This window comes from Typopeltis vanoorti, chromosome 1 (assembly GCF_054136105.1).
Source record: "Typopeltis vanoorti isolate ZY-2024b chromosome 1, IOZ_Tvanoo_1.0, whole genome shotgun sequence".
Lineage (NCBI taxonomy): Eukaryota > Metazoa > Arthropoda > Arachnida > Uropygi > Thelyphonidae > Typopeltis > Typopeltis vanoorti.
In genome coordinates, this window is record NC_143549.1 from 39,475,681 (window position 1) to 39,497,663 (window position 21,983).

At 33.4% G+C, this 21,983-nt stretch overlaps 1 protein-coding gene across 1 annotated transcript in view; it reads left to right on the forward strand.

Moving 5' to 3' along the window:
• stan (Protocadherin-like wing polarity protein stan) overlaps positions 1 to 21,983 on the forward strand; it is a 777,611-nt gene that overhangs the window by 179,257 nt on the left and 576,371 nt on the right. The window contains exon 5 of the mRNA XM_090397383.1: positions 3,716 to 3,841. Coding sequence (XP_090253509.1) covers positions 3,716 to 3,841 — 126 coding nt within the window. The remainder of the gene's footprint in view (positions 1 to 3,715; positions 3,842 to 21,983) is intronic.

The window sequence follows — 21,983 nt, forward strand, 5'->3', positions numbered from 1 at the left end:
CAAGAGAAGTACGACAAGGATGTACTCTCTCACCTCTGCTTTTCAATATATATATAAATGAAATATTAACAATCTGGAAACAGCATAACCCATTTGGTATACAAATGACCCCGCAAATGAAGATAGATACACTACTATTTGCAGATGATCAAATAGTATTAGCTACATCAGAAGATGACTTACAAAGATCATTAAAATCATTAAATGATATCTCAAAGCAATATAATAGGACAATATCCAAAGACAAAACAAAAATAATGGCATTCAAAGGAGAAAACCCAATAAGAAGTAAAATAGTGATAGATAATACAATACTAGAACAAGTAAACACTTTCAGATACTTGGGATGTGATCTATCATACGAAGAAGAAAAAGACATAGACACTAAAATATCAAACTTTGTCAAAGTAAATGGCATAATAAATAGTATATTTAAGCCATCCCTGGTACAAAAACACACGAGAATCAGACTATATAATGTCTTGTCAAAACCAACTCTACTATACGGAAGCGAAACATGGACCATGAAAAGGAAAGACGAAAAACGAATTCAAACAGCAGAAATGAAGTTCCCCAGAAAAACAGCTGGATATACCAAGTGGGACCACAAAACAAATGAAGAAATCTTACAATCCCTAAAAATCAAACCAATTAATTACTACATAAGACAGTATAAACAAAAATGGCTATAACATTTAAATCGAATGGACAACTAAAAATATTATACAGATACAAATTAAGTGGAAAAAGAAGAATCGGAAGACCAAGAAAGAGATGGCATGAGACCGGAACAGGCCACATGGCCTATATTCCATGATAGGAAGAAGAAGAAGATGGCATACAAAGACAAAAAAAAAAAATATATTCCCATTACAAAAAAAAAAACAGCTTTTTTTTTTTTTGTAATGGGAAGTCGTAAATGTCAGATATAAATAGTTAATAACTATATGTATCAGATTTTTTTCTTTATTTTTATAATATAATATGTTCATATAACTATATTTTATTATATTTCGATGTTTTTATAACTACATATACTAGATGCGTTTTAATGTTAATGTGTATATATATATATATATATATATATATATATATATATATATATATATATATATATATATATATATATATATATATATATATATATATAAAGTAATACAGTACTGCATGCGCATGTTATTATATTATGATTATGTATATTTTAAATGTTATTATATTATGATTATGTATATTTTAAATGTTTTTATTATTATTATTATATTTTTTTAAATATTACACACGCAAAAAGGAGGTTTACAATTAATAATAAACCTTTCAGAACATATACGGCGATAATATTACCCTGATCTGAAGCCTCTTTTACGAATTCATATGGAACTGATATGCAAACTATTCTGCCGTATAAATATATAAATAAATACGAGATATGAACTGGCTCCAGTATTAAGGATGTATTTTTCAAACACGTGAACTACACTTTTATTTATTCGTTTTTAAGTGTTGCCTGCCATTTTATGAGTGATTATGTTTTATGTTATTTTCATAGAAATCAATATCCAGGCTCTTTATCTGCTTAATAAAGGGACTTTTAGATAGCCTGCAAATGATGGATGTTTATTACATTCAGAAAATTAGTTTACACAGAACTATTGCCAAATGCAAAGGGAGGGGGGTCGAACATTACGCCCATCACTACAACCACAACCCAGTACTCAAAATAATTAGCGAACTACCAAAGTCATTACACAAATGAATGCTGAGGGAGTAGGAAATCCCAAACACAGATTAGTTGTTCATACACCAGAGTCCTTAGATTGGTATCTCGCCATCTGAGCCATGCTATTTTATCAAGAGAGCATCTTTTAGCAAATAACCATTATAACGTGCATTTCCGGAAATGGATTGTCCTTTTGGACGTATACTTGGCAAAGCAAAACACGTGCAAAGAGTTTTTTTTTTTTATTATTCTTTTTCTTTTGTTGCTATCATTTATTAGGCAGTATTTGTCAGTAGACTTGAAATCTCCTGTCGGAACACATGGGAGTTTCCGACTCTACTTCTCCATTATGGAAATACCTTCATAGCCTTTCCACTATTCACAAGCACTATCATAATCAGAATGTGTGTAGAGAGAGAACTCTCAAATCCCAGAAGAAAAATCGGGTTTAAGCATTGACTCTGTCAATATTGATTGTACTCAGGGAATGTTATGTAGATGGGATTCCTTTTGTATTCAGCCATATAGTAAGCGTTTCAAAATCGTAAACATCTCGTATATCTCGCATGTTGGATAGACATTTGACGCTTCTTTCATTCCGACAGTGTAATGCCGTCTTTCAACTGGCAAGGTTGTTTACGAGGGCCTGCACATCCAGATCTACTCTACGCTATAAACTTGACTTTTTTGTTGAAAGATATTTCAAAGAAAGTAGTTTTTCAGCGCATATAACTCGTTGGAAAGTCCACTTGTTTAAATTTTTACGCTATTTTTATCGGTTTTAAATCTTTAGTGCTAATACCCGATCAAGTACATAAAAGAGACAATCGATTGGACGACCCGTATTCCTAAAATATTCTAGTTTTATTACATTTAGTTACTCATAACGTAATTCTCTTCTTTTAGAGAGAGAGAGAGGGGGGGCGCATTTGTAAAAGAAACTTATAAAGAAATATAAGTTTCTTAAATCTTGAATCCAGATTAACAGTTTCAAGATAATTGATAGATTTCTAGGTAGTAGATTACATTCATTGCCTAGCGAAACAACATCATCACTTTGCTTATGGGGTGGGGGGAGTAAATTGGATAATGCTGTGTTTGATCCAGCAGAGATTCTAACCTTTGTCACCAACTTTCTAATATCCCGCATGAATGATGATGATACCACTTCAGGGGCATTTACACCAGGTTCAGTACTGCCTGATAGTGCAGTATTGAGCCTGGTGTTTGATTACGTACAAATGGTATCCCTTATAGCACATAATCTCTCTACTATTTACTACTGCCACATCGTGCCTCAAGGGAAGATAATCGATCATTATAATTATTTTATGGAATTTATATGATGCGTAGCTTTGGAAACTGTCATGAGAAACTTGTGTCAACATCCAACACTAACTACGAGTGAAAAAAAAAAAAAAAAACTGAAGAAAAACGAAGACTATAGAGATTAATAACACACAAGAACATGTAATTTCGAATTATCAGCATGGCAACTTTAAATGTAAGGAAGGCGCTAGTTTATTAACTGATTTATATGGAAATCAAGGTTCCAGAATATCTTTGTTTGAGACTAATAAAATATCCTCGTGTTGAAAGGGCAAAGCAAATATTTTTTGGCTCCCTTCATGATATTTGAATCCACTTGATTAAATTGAGGTAAACAGAGCTCCTGTTCGAGGGTATAGTCAGCACGCATTCTAGATTTCCAACCTTTAATCAGTGGAATTATCATAAAATAAGAATATTGTATTTGAATATCTTATTTAGGAAAAAAAGAATTTAAGATTTTTTTTTAATATTATCAGAACTGCAATTATAAGCGACGTTATTTTCAATGCCTTAATAATAAAGTTTTCAAATAAATAAATTTTTAATAAATATTTACGTAAATATTTAAAATAAATCAATGTTTTAAATAAACATTTTGATCTAATATTTATTTTAATAGTTGTCATAGTATAATATTATAATTTAAGAATTTTTATTTATTTTCAGGCATGAATCACAAATACGAGTGCGACACCGAAGTCAATCTCTGCTATTCCAGTCCCTGCGGACCCAACGGCACTTGTATACGGAGCGAAGGAGGTTACACTTGCTTATGCAGGGAAGGTTTCACAGGTGAAACAATAAATTTCGTTAAGGTTAAAGGTTAAAATAAGAAAGTACTAAGTAAGCACTAATGAAATTACTTCTACTAACTAAAAGCGCAAGAAAAATTCAGGTTCTGCTTGCCTCTTCATTTTTTTAAAAAATCTTTTTCTATTTTCTGTCTATCCCTTATGTAAAGCTTGGTATTAACATATAGCCTCTCACTCTCTAGCTCGCGATTCATAAGCAAAATGCGCTCCAAGTGCGCAGTGCCTAGAGGCTTACCTTGTGTCAGCAATGTTAGTTGCGGGCTCTTTCACGGTAAACTCCTTTTTTTTTTTTTTTGCTGACGTAAGCAACCACATTAAGAATCTCCGTACGATGAGGTTTTCGCTAAGTGCGTGCTTGGCCGTTACAGAAATGCGGTGTGATATGAGTTAGCTACACAGACACGTCTTGGGATGAAGTCAAAGATAATTGAGCCGCTGACAAAGCAAAGGACTCGAACGATAAAGATATCTGGCTACACGTAAAAGGGCTGATTATGTTGAGGACAGATTAGGGAACGTGTTCTATCTCATCCACTCTCTTTGTTGGGTAGAAATCTAATAAAAATCTTATCGGGAAAAAAAAAAAATCTTCGGTTATACAAAAGACTTTTCTGTCAGCTTTACGCTGCCAGTGATTTAATTTGGAAAATTGATTTAGTTGAGAGTTAAAAAAAAAAAAGAAGTAAACTATAAATAATGACAACTTTGTTAAATAAAATTTCAGATATTAACTTTACGAATTGTTTTTTATGTATATTACTCAAGTTTCCAAAATTTTACATAGGTGTGGGAACTTTTTTTTTATTTTTATTTTTTGTAGCCAGCAGTCCAAGATAAAGTGCTTGTATTTGTAATATGCACATGTTAAATCTCAATAAGCAATATTTATACAACATCTGTGATATAATTTTATTTTCTGTTGTTTACAGATTAGTAATTTAGTGCTATATTTTATTTGTCCGAGGAGCAATACCATAGGTCCATAACTTTTTTTAAAAAATTAGTAAAGATTGCATCATTTTTTTTCTAATATAGATATGTAGACATTTTTTCCCCTAATATAGATATAGATATAGATATCTTTGTAACTCAGCTTACTGAACGTTACATATTCATATCAGTGCTAGCAGAGTTATAGTAGCGTGAAACACAAGTCATAATTTATTGCAATAATTACTGTATTGCAATTTAATGAAAGCCTTATAGTCCTTATAAGGACTGGCTTAAAGGGGCGAAGCAAGAATGCTTTTCATCTTCCCCGTTATCTGTAGAGGACAGTGTAGGATAAGGTGTTATTGAGCAATTAAAGCTCTGATCATGGCAGGAGGGTAACAGCAATAGCCAAGCCTCAGTTAGAACTTCATTGGTTACAGCATTGCCATCCATTACCCTACAAGGGTATTGGATTGAATGAATCAATCACCGCATCTCACGGCCGATTCAATTCCATCAATAATGAAATCCTTATAGTCCTTATAAGGACTGGCTTAAAGGGGCGAAGCAAGAATGCTTTTCATATTCCCCGTTATCTGTAGAGGACAGTGTAGGGATAAGGTGTTATTGAGCTATTAAAGCTCTGATCATGGCAGGAGGGTAACAGCAAATAGCCGAGCCTCAGTTAGAACTTCATTGGCTACAGCATTGCCATCCGTTACCCTCCAAGGGTATTGGATTGAATTAATCAATCACCGCATCTCACGGTCGATTGATTCAATCGTGGACCTCCAAAAAGTGCAAGTTATAATATGTAAAAAGGTTATCTTAATTAATAAAAGGTGTACTTTTAAACTTCTTTAAATTTAATTAAAAAAAGCCTTTTCAATAGTTATAAATATTAATTTATTTTTAAAAAATTAAATTAATTTAATTAGAGGATAATGTGTTATAGGTTAAGGTATTTATTTCACAGATTCTTTCCAACATCCATAGTAGTTGTAGGTATGCCAAATTAGTTCTCAATCCCCAAAACGAAAAGTGCTAATGGATAAAAAGTCGAGATCAGTTGTGGGGAAAAAAAAAAAAAACCTCTGTTTATCAAATGCGCTATTATCCAGTTTTAGGGTATATTTTCTGAAGAAACTTATAGTTTCTCTACCGGGTGTGTGTGTGTGTGGGGGGGGTTCCTTCCACCTCGGTGTGAATACTTTTAGTTGCAAGGCGGTACGTAAGCAGTCTATCACTCTGAAGCATACTTTTCTTATGCGATTCAATAGACCAGTGTTTCCCAAAGTGTAGTACGCGGAAAGGTCTTCAGGAGGTCCGTGGCAATTTTCGGCTATGCATCATTAGCGCATGGAATAAAATTTAAGTTTGAGATCGTAAAACGTTCCTATTGTATCACTGAATAAGGTACACAGACATCTGCAGGCTGCATAATATGTTTCTCAACAAACAGTGCAATTAGAGACAACTGGAATAAAAACAGCACTAACTATTGAATCGCATGATCCCTCCCACATAAAATGCTGTATAGTAGACAATCAAAACTATATGGTGCACCGGCAACAGACGGTTTTGTTTGAGTGAACGTGTTAAAACTAAGAAATATAGTAAATGTGTTTCAGATGTTATATAAGGAATTCGGTTGAAGAGAATTAGCATTTCAACTGAACTGTCGGCTTGCCTTTGTCAATTATTAGCGCGATATTTTGTTAATACCGCACCAATCATATGAACGTCTTTATAGCTGCTTTATCTCTACTGGCCTACCATTGCTGTCTGTTTCGAGCTCTGCTTTCACTAGCCATTTGTTGAAGGACTGTTCGTTAAATACGGTAATTTTTTTTTTAGCTTTCAAATTCTTAAGTATTGATGACTGGTTAAAGACTGGATTTTTAAAATGCGCAAAAGAGAGGAACATAGTAGATACAAGTAGCTGTCAGCAACAAGAAAATGTTGATATTGTATCTAGATCAAGTGAAATTGATAAGTGTGTGTCGTCTGACATCTCTAAAGAACCAACTAGGAAGAAGATGAGGAAACTTCGTAAGTGGGATATAAATTACTTGAAATGTGGATTTTCATGGACGGGAAATAAACAGGAACCTATTCCATTATGTGTAATTTGCGGTGAAACTTTAAAAAATGAAAGCATGAAACCATGTAATTTAAATCGCCATTTTGAACAGAAACGTAATGTTTCGTCATCAAAAAAGTGATGTCGATCGTGTCAAGAGGTGAAAACATGAAGGCTTTAGAAGCTTCATATCGTGTGTCGCTATTAATAGCAAAAAGTGGTGCAGCGGAAACAATTGGTGAAACTTTGGTCAAGCCTGCAAAAATAATAGCAGAAATTATGATCGGAGATAATGCAAAAAGATCTTTTGATCGGATTTGCCTCTCAAATAGTACCGTTCATTGAAGAATCACTGAAATGGCTGAAAATATAAAACAAACATTGTTATCCAATATACATAAGAGTCGTTATTATGCGTTGCAGGTAAACGAATTCACCGACATTACAAATCTTCTAGTGTTCGTTAGGTACGAAAAAAAAATCAAAAAATTCATGACGACCTTTTATATTGCCAACCCTTGCCAGAATATACAACAGGAGAAGAAATATTCAACAGTATAAATACCTTTATGCATCAAAACAAGCTTGATTGGAAAAGTTGTGTTGGAATAAGCACGGACGGAGCGAAATCCATGGACGGATCTAAAAAAGGGCTTGTTTCAAGGATTCAAGCTGTTGCACCAAATACAAAGTCGACACACTGCTGCATACACAGGGAGGCTTTGGCTACAGACCTAAGAAAAGTTCTTGATAAAGCTGTAAAAATCATAAATTATATTAAAGGCCGTCCTCTAAACGCCAGACTTTTCTCTTAACTTTGCAAAGAAATGGGAAACAACCATACACAACTTCTTTTCCATACCGATGTTCGTTTTGAACTTCGGAATGAACTACAAGTTTTTCTTGATGAAAAGTTTGAATTGAAAAAGCATTTACATCATTGGAAAAGGCTCAGTCAATTAGCATATCTGGCAGATATATTTACTGTATTAAATAGTCTTAATTTATCTTTACAAGGCAAGGAAATTTCTATATTTCATATCCAAGATAAAGTGAACGCCACGTTGGCAAAAATGAAGTTATGGCAAAAGCGGTTGGTAATGGAGAATTTGACGCGTTTCCATCGCTTCATGAATTGCTCGCAAGTTCAAATGAACAAATTGATGATGATGTGAAAATTACTATCATGCAGCATTTAAAAAGCTTACAAATGAATCTAGAAAAGTATTTCCCTGAATTGGACATTAATATTGAGTGGATAAGATACCCTTTCAATAAAAACAAATTTATGCCAAAGGGTCTATCGTCAATAGAAGAAGAACAACTTTTAGAACTAGCTTCTGATGGTTTCCTAAAAAATAAATACAGAGAGAATACGTTATCATCATTTTGGCTACAAATACAGAATGAATTTCCTGAATTAACAGATAAAGTTCTAAGTTTCATTTTTCTATTTCCAAGTTCATATCTGTGCGAAGTTGGATTTTCGGCCCTTGTTGATATTAAGACGAAGAAGGGGAATCTCATTATAGATGTTGAACCGCATCTGAGATTGAAATTAACAACTATAGAGCCAAATTTTGCCGAAATTTTATCTCACCATAAGCAATTTCACTTCTCTCATTGATGATAAATTATTTCAAGTAAAACTTTATAGTATCTTTATAAAGTTTGTTCTATTAAAAATAAATCATATTTTTTTGTTTTCATGAACAATAAATTCAAATAAAATAGATATTTAATTTTTTAATGTTTTAAATTAATTGTAATTAATTAATTTATTTATTTTTAATTAATTAATTAGAGAGTACTTGGTAATAATGAAAATTTAAGAAGGGGTACGCGGATATCTGAAGGTTGAGAAACACTGCAATAGACCATTACCGACAAAATTATATGAGATATATGCCAGCAAGGGTTGGTCGATTGGTAGAGCCTCTGCTACTAATGATAGGCAAAAAGCTAAGCAAGTTTGAGCGCGGTTAGTAGTTGGAAGGGTTCAATCGTTCGATGGTGTTGGCACACTCTCCCTCGATGAGTCTTTGGACTCCCTGGAGGTGTCAAATAATAATATCTTGTTTAAGATCTCTTATTAATAGAAGGCTTGTTTTTATTAAATAACAACATGAATAATAGAACATTCCAGATAACTGCAGTTTTACATTATTTTCTTTCTTTTTATGATTATTGACAGAGTCGATAGACATTCCACTATGCAACCAAGTGGGTTCGAATCCGTTTCACAGAGTATGGATGTTTATGAATAACTTTAGGTGGTAGATGAATTCTATCGCTGGTGTGCGACCACCACCGTGCTTATTTTAAGGACAAAAGTGATTAGAAAAATGCCTACGATTGGATAATCAGAAACTGCCTCTAGAATGCAGTTTCTGATTATCCAATCGTGGGCTTCCCACTCTATTATTGCTGCAGGTTTAGAAATTTTCGTGGGATTCACATGAAAAATAGAAAAAAAAAAACTTCAAAAGACAGTAATCATTACATGCTTTATTGCGTCCGATTACGGCAAAACTTTCCCCCGATGGGAGGTACTAAGTCTAATCTACGCAGTAAAGAGAGAGGACATTAACAGTGCTAGAATAGGTTATTTAAAATTAAGAATGACATAAAATAATGGAAGGAAAGAACTGAATTGCTATTATTTTTTTTTCTACTCTGTGTTTGGACTACTAAATTAATATCAATGATAGTACTCTTACTTAAAAAAAAAAAAAAAAAAAAAACCTTTTTCGATGAGCTTGTCTTCATTGAGTTAAGACACGTTATTCTGAGTAGAGAGGGACTTCCTTCTGGAGTACTTCTCTGCTCTACAAGTCAGTCGCGGATTGCAAATCGCTTAATTTGGTTAGTTAGAATTTTCAACAGTCACATTGGACCATAAACTTTCAAACAGCGATTTTCTCTTCTTTTTCTAGGAATAGTGCTTTTCTATGCAATTTTGTAATACAGCTCTCGCACATAATAAGAAATGAACAGTTACGTCGTCCATGAAGAACGTACATTAACATTACATGACCTATCTTTCTTCTTCTTACTTCACGTATTATGCTTCGTAGCCTTTACAAATTTGAAACCAGAAATCCCATGGAATAGGTCGGTCAATCCTATTCCAGGAATGTCCTATGTAGATGCGTGTGTTCACGGGGATGGTTTGCCTGTTCTGGGGGACGAAAAAACCCGAGTTTGCGGGTGAAAAAAATCCCCACCTCCATATGAGACCGGCCAACCTTTAGTCGAGAAAGACCAAATAAATGTTCCTCACGTCACTCATGGGAATCGAATCCACGTCTTTCCGACCAAAGGGCTTCGTCTATACCGACTAAGCTACGCATTCTCATTGACAATTGACATTTATTCTTTAAGGGTGAAGCAAAATGCTTTTCATATTCCCAGCTATCTGTTGTGGTTACAGTGAGGGTAAAATTTACGAGCAGTTTGCTCGCCCTGAATGGGCATGGAGATTATGCATCGTTATAGGAGGCTAATATAGCTTTTGGTCTTCTATATTTGAATATGTCCGTTGGCTCGTATGCTGCAGCTTGTTGAACCAAATCGTTGGGATGTGTGGACGTCTTTAGAAAAAACTTGGATGCTAAGGATTGTAGAAAAGAGAGAATATAGGGAATATTTGTGTCTCTGTGGAGTTGATTGTTTCTAACATACCACGGGGCGTTCAGAATCATTCTCAAGCACTTGTTCTGCACTCTTTGTATCTTGATAATGTTGGTATTAGAGGTGTGGCTCCAGGACGGAGAGGCATAGGTGATTATAGGACGATTCGTCATCTGGTATAGTTGCAATTTGATTCTGTTGCTGAGTTTGCTATTTCTATTAATTAGCGGGTAGATCTGAGCTATGGCTTTAGATGCTTTTGCGCATGCAGACTTGATATGTTGGTTGAAAGATAGCTTTTTTTGTCGAGAATCACACCCAGGTAATTTGTTTCTTTCTGCCAGGGAATTTTAGTATTGAATAGTAACACATCTCCTGCAGGAGACATTGGCTTTTTTGAGAAAAGAACCGCTGAGCTTTTCAGGGGGTTGACTTCCAATCTCCACTTGGAGAACCAACCCTCCAGCTTTAGAAAGTTTTCTTGAAGCTTTCTGGTAACGAAGTGGGGTCTGAGAGATCTAGTTAGTATTGCCGTATCGTCCGCATACAGAGCTAAAATGGAAGTCATCGGATTGTGTGGGATGTCTGACATGTATACAGAAAACAGAAATGGAGCATTCTCATTTATATTTCTAATATAAATAAATAATTAAGATTAATAATATTTAAAAAGGTATGAAAATTAAAACTAAAATAAAAAATTATTATTAAAAATTTAAATAGTTTTTTTATTTATTTTTAAATATAATAATATTTATTAAAAGTTTTTTATGAAAATATTTTAAATCTCCAAGGAAATCATATTCAAACTCACACAGAATCATATCATAACGTCAGAGAAATAAAACAATTGAATATGCATGTCGAATTTTATCCAGAGAAAGTTGTAAACCTAGAGTATATTAGTATTGCCGTTTGGATAACTTATATAATCCGGAAACCCTGTTTGTAGAAAACTTCTTTACGACTTGAAACTTCCATTAAGATAGGTTCTGGTGGCGGTTTCACCCCTTTTGTGGGATTTAAATGAAATTTAAATCCCACAAAACATCCATTCCTGAGATTTGAACTCTCGATAATAGCAGGAGCTCAAATTTTGAGATTTTTAGTACAAGAATGAAATATATTTTATTTTTTTATTTTTTACATAATTTTTATAATCCCGAGAAACTCTACTCCACACACATTTATCCAACAATGACTTATGGGTGTAACTAATAACAAAGAAAGATGGTTTCGATATCAAAAATTTTAGAAATAATACTAATAATTCGGGAATGGTAAGAACATATTAGAAGAAATATATTTTCAACGGTCGATGTTTAATGTAGCTGTTATTTATTACAAGTCAATATTTAAACACTTCATAGCTTTTCGTTTGGAGCTTACCCTACATATGATTTATACATAATAGTGGCATATAAATCTCGAGCGCGAGACATTAAAAAAGTTCGTCTGCTCTTTGCCTTGAGCTATGTCGAAAAGTATTGGCCAAAGACATAAAGATCCTTTAGTCTCGTGCTAGCCTGGCACCAAACGTTTCTGCTTATCGTCTTCAAAAAGCAATATTTCTCAAATGGCTAACGTCAATGTGTGCAGCTACAGGAAGCGATCGAAATAGTGTTTTAATATTTCATAACTGAGAATCTGAAACATTAATATTTACACATAATCTGGGAAAGTGGGGTAATGAAGTAATGGGGTAAAGAGGAAGTGTGCCCTAGTTCGATGATAAGGCGTCTGAAAGCATTTATTAAAGTTATATATGAGGCATAGATTTGTGGAACTTCTCGTATATTCCCGTTACGAAGGAAATATTGAGATGTTAATATCCAAAGCGGAGAATTTAATTAAAACTATCGCAAAATGTTTTAATTTTAATGAAAAACTCTCTATTGTATAATATAATAAACTTTGCTTTTGGTGACTCATTTATTTAAATTATCACTTTGACACGAACTTCGTTTCAAATCCTAGGAGAAAATCTAAGCGCTGGTAAAACTTCCAATATCTATAAGCCGAACAATAACAGTTAGTTTTATAGTATTAAAAATTTTGTGTATCATTATATTAGAATTAATTTTTGAATTTTAAAGAATTTTTGAAAATGTTTTTAATTAATTAAGAAATATGTTATAGTTTACAAAAAATTATATTCTATTTTATTTATTTTTTAAAAAATCAATAAAAAGGTGCAACATTATGTTTTCTGTGTATTGGAGAGAACAATGCATAACTTCTATTGATGAGAATTCGTGTTTTAGATATGCAAATAATCATTAACATTTGAAGAGCTATAATTTTATTATGGTGATTAGTGTATTGACACAAGTATAGTGAAAAATTAAAGAATATTTTTCCTTTTTTAATTAATATTCAGCAGAGTGCTTGAGTACATGCTACATTACGAAATTAAATCCATTCAACTCTAGAAGCTTTCTAATTTTTTTTTTAAGTAATAATGTTATGAAATGTTCAGTGAATATTAGATGTTTTGTTGATCGTGAAATCGAGAACAAATTAGTTTTTTTAAATACTTTATTTTTACCTGCATATAATAACTGAAGCATAAAATAATGCCAACAACATTTGGAGATGATGCCAATGAGTCGATAGAGAGAATTTTCAAGGAATACACTCTTTTAAACACAAAACATGTCTTCTGAGTAGAAGTATAGTACTTATCAGGCCATTTTAATTGAAGATATGAGACAAAACCCACTTACATTCACTGAACTTCAACACGAATTTTTAGTTGAAATTGCAGTATCCACTCTCCATACCGTACTCATCAATCACATCCGCATTTTTTTTTTATCTTTCCCTTCAATTTCAGAGAGAGAGAGGCTGCATGGGATAAGTTAGTATTGTCAGAGCAAAATAATAAAAATAAATAACCAATTTGGCATTTAATTAAATATTTACAAATCGGCGTTTAATTACAATTTTATACATTGGCATTTTTCTATTATTATTATTATTATTATTATTTTATTCACATAATTGATGCACAGAGCAATTCAGATACTACCCAGGAATCTAAGAATAGTCCTTGAGGTAGTGTCGTAAAATATGACCGTTCCAAGTTAAGGCTGTTTTTTTTTTTTTTTTTTGTAGATCATATGTGTTCACTTCGTTGATGTTTAATTCTTGTAAATAGTTGAATAGTTTTTTTTTTGTTTTTTATTTGAAATTGCAACAGTGCACCGATAACTATTGGAATGGCTTTAGTGTGTTCAAGCCACAGGCGGCCAACCTCGATATTTAGTAATTCTTTTACAGTTCTTTGTTGTTAATGTTTTCATCACTGGGTACAGCGATGCCAATAATCCAAACCTGTCGATGTTCGATAATTGTGATGTGAGGTCTATTGTGTTCTAAATGCCGATTGCTTTGTATTCTCAAGTCCCAGAGAATTTTTGTTGTTTCGTTTTCCAAAACTGTCTCTATTTTATGCTGCCACCAGTTACCAGAAGTGGGAAAACACTTTTTTTTTTTTTTGCATACATGCCAATGAATTATTTTGGCCACTTGATCATGGCGGTATTTATAGTCGGTTTGAGCTATCTTGCTGCAGGCACTGATTAGATATTCTACAGTCCCATCTTTCTGATCGCATAATCTGCATTAGCTGTTATTATTGATGTTCAAAATGTTTACTTTCATTACATTAGTTTGTAACGCTTAAAATTGTTATTATTATTAAAATTTTGGTAATTTTTTTTTCTTTAGGTTTGTTTTGTAAAATGCGTAGAACCAATAAGATCTAACTAACGTTTTTAACAAGATCGTTTCGCTTGTCCGGCCAGTACGTTCGTACGTATAAATAACTTGCTCTCTTGGCTGGACTGATATTAACGAAATTTGGTATTTCAAATGTCATTATTAAAATTTTTCTAACCACGAAATGTTCGTTTCAATTGGTTTATTTTTATTGGGAAATTTTACAGAATGATTCCAAAGAAATTAAATATTTATGACCTTTTTGGATTCTATCGAACTGTTTTAGCAGCTAAGTTTTGAAAACGGATCGTAAATGATTCACTTTTCGTAATTATTCTTATACAATGACAGTCCACGCTGTTAGCCTAGTGGCTATGCGCTTCGCAACCATATGCCTGGGGAAGGAGTGTCCTAGGTTCGATTCCCGTCTACGCTGTGAGGAGCTTAAGGATCTTTCTCAGCCATAGCCAAGTTAGTCGGTCTTGGGCGTGGACAGCATGGTTCCCCCCCCCCCCCGTTTATCTGGGGTTTTCATCCCGCAAGTAGGCAAACCGGCCCGGTGAACACACGCTGCTACAGTCAAAAAATACATCCCCACCCCAGCGGTAGGCCGGTTGGGATTGTACTAACAAAAAGTCGCATCAAAATGTAACACGCGGACCCTGCATTGGAAGCGGGATAAACGCGTGGAGGAAGAATATTCTTATACAGTGATTATCACAACAATTGAACATACAATCATTAGTTTATTTGTTGCAGATATAATTTTGATTTACTCAACGTTTTTTCTTTAACTGACCTAATTGAAACCTGTTTGAATTTTAATAGAGATCCTAATACCAAATTTTATTACTAAATTGCATCTAGCAATTATTCATTTCTACGTCTAGTATTCCATGTGGAATTTTCTACTAGTTTGAAATGGTTTGAATAGGGGTTTATCCAATTAAATTCCACCTGAGTGGTGTTATGTTTTGAATAATTTCAAAACGTTTAACCCCATTCCTCTGATTGTAACAAGAACTTAAAAAAATCCTTATTACATTTTAGTTGAATTTCTGTTCTCTTCATTTGTTGAGTTAATTATTTTTAGCGTGTAGTTACTAGGCAAGAATACCACTACAAAAACGGATATTTTCGTAATTAGCGTGGAAGATTTTAAACTTAATTTAAATTAAATGTTTGTCAATTGTCACTGTTTTTAATATGTCGTTTATGACAAGTGCACAACGTACGTATTCTTTGCTCTTGTTCCGGGAATGTACTTGAAAATCTTTGAAATTATCTGCTGGATTTGAAGGCTTACCTATCTTGAATAGCTTCGTGATGAGTATCAAATCTCAAAGGACAAGAGCTTTGGTTGGATTTTTGCAGCGAATGTTTGGGATTAATTGAGATAAGAGAATACAACCGAACATGTAATAGAACATTGTCTAGGTATTACTTGACGCATTTCTCTTTCTTGAGAGAAAGAAATAAATGGTGAAGAAAAAAGTTCCCAGTTTTTGTTTTTTTAATGAGTACAGTTTCGATATTAGCGATATTACTTTTAATATTAATTCTCATTTAAACTAGTTTTTCTTTAATTTAAAGTCTTATCTCGTTGCAGATCGAATCGATGTGTAATTACGAATATTTTATTTGATCGCATTTCATATATTTTATCCCTTTTGTGTTCTTTCTTCCTGCTATCGATTTTGTTAAAGTGAAAGCAATATCAGAGACCGCGGTTGTTAGTCTTTTTTTTTTAAATATTCATTGGAGGGTAGCTAATGGTAACTCAAGAAATACATTATGTAGAAAGGGAGACAAGCGTGGTATATCTCTTACTCGCATACGTGAAGGAGCTTCAGGTTTCATTAAATCACAAAAGAGGAACATTAGACGGCAGTGTATTTCGAAAGAAGATGAATAACATGTAAATCAACCAAGCTTCTGTATCGTAACGCTTTTCGGTTCTTGATACGCCTTAAAGAAATTTTAAATACTTGGTTTCCATTTCGCTAATGGTATTTGAAACTTCGAATAGTTTCTTGCAGAACAGCCAACTCGTGCTAATTCAGAACCATCGACCTTCACTATAGAAAAATAAAATGCGGTTAGGCCACGTTTTAATGAGAAAACATGATTAGGCAAGGGTTTTAATGGATTGGAATATTTTATTTCTACTGCATAAAAGTATTTTATTTCTGCTGCATAAAAGTTTTAAGGGTTATCTAATTACTATTCGGTAGCGCAGAAAACTTTCTTAGTCCCCCCCCCTAACTTATGCATCAACTTAAAGTAAACCTCAAAGCAAAGAAAACTAAAGATTCCAGTGATTTAGATGCTACCCAAAGTTTTTCATGCCAGGGAACTTCAAGAGGATTCTTCTACAAGTCATCTTTAACCTGTTATTTAAATTTGGAAAAAAAATGATAGAAGGGGAAAAAAAAAAAATATATATATATATATATATATATATATATCTATGGCGATTCATTAACTCGGTTGAAATACATATTGTAAAATAGAGTTGAATGACTTAAACCGAGAGTTTAGATTAAAAAAAAAAGGGGATTTAATAGTAAAACACGACTAGTTTCGGCTTACAACAGCCTTCATCAGGTGACATTATAAAAGAAAAGAAAAACACTAAACACTGAAGTTAAAAAAAAAACTATGAACAACATAGACAGTCTCTATACATAATTAGCATGAAAACGTTGTGGTTGTATTTAAAGCTGTTCTTTCGTTTGTTGCATTGTTGGGAGAGTGCGTGCTTGCAGCATCACGTGAACGCCAGTACATGAATACAACTGAATGACTATCTGGGAGGTTGTAGCGCAAGTTATTATTTAGATGTTCAGGGTTGAGGATGATTTCCCTAGATTCTATGATTTGTCTCTCTAATTCATCATTTTTTAACCTTCAGTGTTTATAGTGTTTTTTTTTTCTTTTATAATGTCACCTGATGAAGGCTGTTGTAAGCCGAAACTAGTCGTGTTTTACTATTACCCCCCCCCTTTTTTTTTTCTACCTAACTCTCGGTTTACCGTTTTAAATCCCTACTATTCAATTAGTAGGGATTTAAAACGGTAACCAGTCAAACACTCACAAGTAGAGAAAGGGAAATCATGGCTTTTATGAACGAGATTGAGCAGATTGTATGTATATGATTATGCAAGAATTAGTCACCTAACGAATAAATCAAGATAAAGCGAAGAATGTGTAGAGGATTGCAACCAGCCAGGAATTTGGATTGTGGAGTGTAACTATGATGTCTCAGCGATGATGAGAATAGGACAAACATTAGTTATGAGAAGACCTTATAAAGCGCGCGCGTGCGCGCACGCACGCACACACACACACACACACACACACACACACACACACACACACACACACACACACACACACACACACACACACACACACACACACACACACACACACACACACAGAGAGAGATGGACGAAGGATCCTCCACAGAACATAGAAGTGAGCAAGAATATGATCCAAGAAACCGTAGAAGAGATCTGTTCTCATAGAGGGGGGGAGAGGGGGGGGGTAATGTATTGACGAATACATTACCTGACGCTTGACGAATTAGGTATAACGAAAGTCAGAATGGACTTACACTGATGAATCTTGAGACTTGACCTTTCTCAGGCTCCAAGGCAAAACTTTATCTGTTTGCATAAAAATTTTTATTGCAAAAGTTAGCTGTTATTATGAACGTAAATATCCCTAAATTAACATGGGATTTCTTTTTAATATTATCCCGTAACTTCGATAACTGAAAATAAATATAGAAATTAACTGTCAGCTTATTTATCCGCGATTTTTCTGTATCTCTTGTCTGCTTGTTGTAAAATGTTGAACCATCGTTTGGTAAGAAAGGCGAGGCATTTGTTATGCCATAATTTCTTTTCCACCACTGAGATGCACAAGGTAGGAATACATGGAAAACATGGCCGCCAGCCTCCAAATTGGAGATGGGAGGCAGCCATGTTTTCTATATACAGTATTCCTATCTTGTGCATCTCTAAAGATCTTGATGGTAACTGTTACTGTCTAATGTTGTACGACGTTCTTCATATTGCGATGTCATGGTTCTGCAATAATCACATCACATGATGTCTTTCTCTTCGAGAGCGCCATAAAATTTGATTTTTCCTTTTCCCAGTCTCATTCAGTTAGGGTTTTTTTTCAAGTACTTTTTTTGTAATTTTTTCTATTCAGCTAATCTACATCATTCTTCTTTGTAACTATATCTGCAGTGTTAGCTTTCTCTCCATTGCTTTACCCGTGGTTATTATTATTTTTTTCTGCGTTCATTTTTAGTTCAAATTCATCACAGCTTTCTTTTATTTTATTCTCTATTGTTGCAGATCCTCTGATTAGTACTATGTCACTTGCATATCTTAAGTTATTTATGCTTCTTCTACAATTATGAAAACCCGCATGTGTTTCGATTTCTTGCATACCCTTTCGAAGAAGATTCCAAGTAGAAACGATAACGCACATTCTTGTCAGATTCCTTTTTTATATCTATCCATTGTGAAAGTGTATTGTTTATTTTTATTGTAGATTATTGATTCCAGCACATCCGTGTTATTATCCTTAAATCTTCTGAGTCCAGACCAGTGTTTTCTAAGATTGCTCTACAGTGTCAAATACTTTTTCAAAAACTATGAAGAAGCAGAGATAGATCTATTTCTGTACTGCAATTGATTTATCTCATATCCTTCTGAGGATTAGTATTGCATCGCTTGTGCTCTTTTTTTTTTTTCACTTCTGAATCCATAGTGTTCTTCCGCTATTATTTTATTTATTTAGTTATATTATTTGTTAACTATTATTCTAAAAAATCATTTTAAGTCATTGATTAATAACTAAATGTTCTAATAACACATCTCAGTTATTTTTATTTTATTTTATTTTTTTTGTATTGGGATGGTTATGAGTTTTCCATAGTTTTAGGCAAGATACCATAATCATGCATTCAACTAATTTTTTTTTATCTTTGCTAATGTTTTTAGCATTTAATTTGTAACTAAATCTGGACCCGGTGCTTTATTTATTTAAGTGCTTTTCTTACTTCTTCAGTTAAAATTGAAAGATGATCTATTTTATTCTGATTAATTGTCTTTAGGTTGTAGATAATTCCCATTGTCCAGTAAGAGAGGAATGGTAGTTTTCAACCTTTGTTGAAAATTTGTTGGGCTATTATGTAACACTTATATAATAGCCCAAAATACCAATGTACGATAAGTTATTGCAATTCGTCATCGGTAGGATTGACATAAAAAAATTTAATTGAAAAAGTGAGAAGAAGTGGGAAACCCTATCGCAACTTCTTTGATGAGGAGGATTTTAGCAGTAATCTTATTAAAGACATATTATAGCTTAAGTTTAATGAAGCAAATTTGGTCCTACTTGCAGATGTTGATCGGCGTCACAATCTTTCCGTATCCTTTTTATCATTTACACCTTATATTTTCACAGAAATTGAATTTCATGTAAACGCAAACAACCCAGGGAATAGTCGCGCGCGCACGAGAGGGATGAAATTGTTGGGATGATGTCTCTTGTCTATCTCTGAAGCAAAGCATCACCGCATACATCCTGACATCATTGTGTTTTCCGTGTTCGGCGGAGATGAGATGAGATACCGAATTTAAAATTCTAGTAGGATGACAAAATCTACTCTACATTCCGCATCGTAGGCCTTCATATAGCGTGACAGCGATCTAGCCTGCAAGCTCTAAGAATATAAATATGTATGGCAGATAAGTTGGGGTGAAAGATAAGGGGAAGGTCTTTGTTATATAATGCGTGTTGTTTGAGCATGCATGTTGTTTGTGTCTTCCAAGAGAAAAACACATCAAAAGACCATAAAACAACAAACAAGCAGCAAAGAAATTTTGAAAGAAAAAAAAAAAAAAGAATTTGAATTGTGGTTAGGTAGGATGAAATTGACGACTCAACCGTCATGGCCTGATCAAATAGCATTGGGGAAATTCTCTAGAATAAATAAAATATGCCAACCCAATCCCGCATGAAAAGAGATGAAAAAATAACATAAGATTCCATAGAAATGCCACCGCATATGTTTAGAATTCACCCCTGTATATAATTTTCCATTTACCTTGTTTACAATTGCCCTATGAACAAGCGAGAAAACAAGAGTACACCGCGAGTATTCCATTACATTATCCATATGTTTGGTGCCAGATATACTATTTATTGCAAATAAATGACCTGCCACTTATAACAAGATTATAAAGTGATGGTTTGTAATTAAGGGATTGTTTGATATAGTCCAGTAGTGGATATTCGCAATGTCCTAGCGATTTTGTATTCATCTTGTAAGATTGCGCAGAAGATCATCCTTTAACATATAAAAGGGAAGATCCCTGTATTTTATTATCAGTTTATCGAATCGTGAACCATGTTTTTTTTCTATCTTAACGAATATCGGTAATGAAGATCTTATTTACAAAATCAGTGAAATGAAAATAGCAAAATATTTGCAATTACTTACGAATTCTGTATTTCACTTTGGTTCAGAATTCAAAAAATACAATTTAATCAGCATTCTTTTATAAATTATCAAAAATGTTTATTAAATGGTGTATTAAAATAAACTCTTATTATTTAAAGTTAATTTAAAATAATTTATTATTTAATCATAAATCCATCAGATAATTTTAATATATATATACTTTATTATTACTTTCAGCGATAGAAACATCAAACTAGTAAATAAAATACAAATACGGAACTTTTTCTCAATATCAGCGCTTTGGTATCGTCTAATCACTTACAAAATGTACTTTTGTTTTGTAACAATTTAATATCATTAATGCAACACATCTTGTCTTGGATTGCAATTTCAGTTGGTGATACTTTAAAAGTGCCTGAAAATAGCTGCACACGAAAACTTTTTTTATGTCATAATATAACAGTTTTAGTAGTTTCAGATGGATATGATGTTATACTTCCATATTTCCATGTCTACTGTAGGTTCTGCATAGTTCTACCAGATGGCAGCGTAGTCAGTTGTGTTTAGAATCTGCCGAAGCTACTAATGATTTACAATTCCTTTATTTATTTATTTTATTAGCTTTTAAATAATATTAATTTTACTGAAGTTATTTTATTTAATAAAATAACTTTAAAAAGTTATTTCATTTAATAAAATAACTTTATTTTAAACTGATATTTTTTAACTCTGTAAAGAATCTGCAGAAATATACAAGGATGACCTTTATACTGTAAGTTGTCACTCACTTCCGGCTTCTGATCTGTTTTTAAAATATATATCAGTTGATGAAATGAAATGAAATGCAGGTTTGTTTTGGTTCTAGTCAGAATTGATTATGTCATTCAACCAATGCGTTAAGTGAGTTTGATATTTAAAAGGTGGCGGGGAGTAGCTAAGGGCTACCTTACTGTTTGATCAGCATCGTTAATACCATACCAATAACCCATTGACACTGTGATGCTTCGGATCGAAAACAGAACTGTTGAGGCAGCAGAAGCAGCCTTGCGAATGTAGCCTCCGGTGCACTTGAAGCGATGAGACGACAGCTTTTCGTCATTTAAGAGAACGGGGATTATCTATATTCCATGTAATATTTTCATGGAGTTATTTATGGAAGGAATAGCACAGCTTATGTGAGTTGCGAGAAACTCTACACCGCCTCCTACACTACTTGGGAGAACTGCATAACAAAATCAACGCAAACTCCCAGCGGTTCAT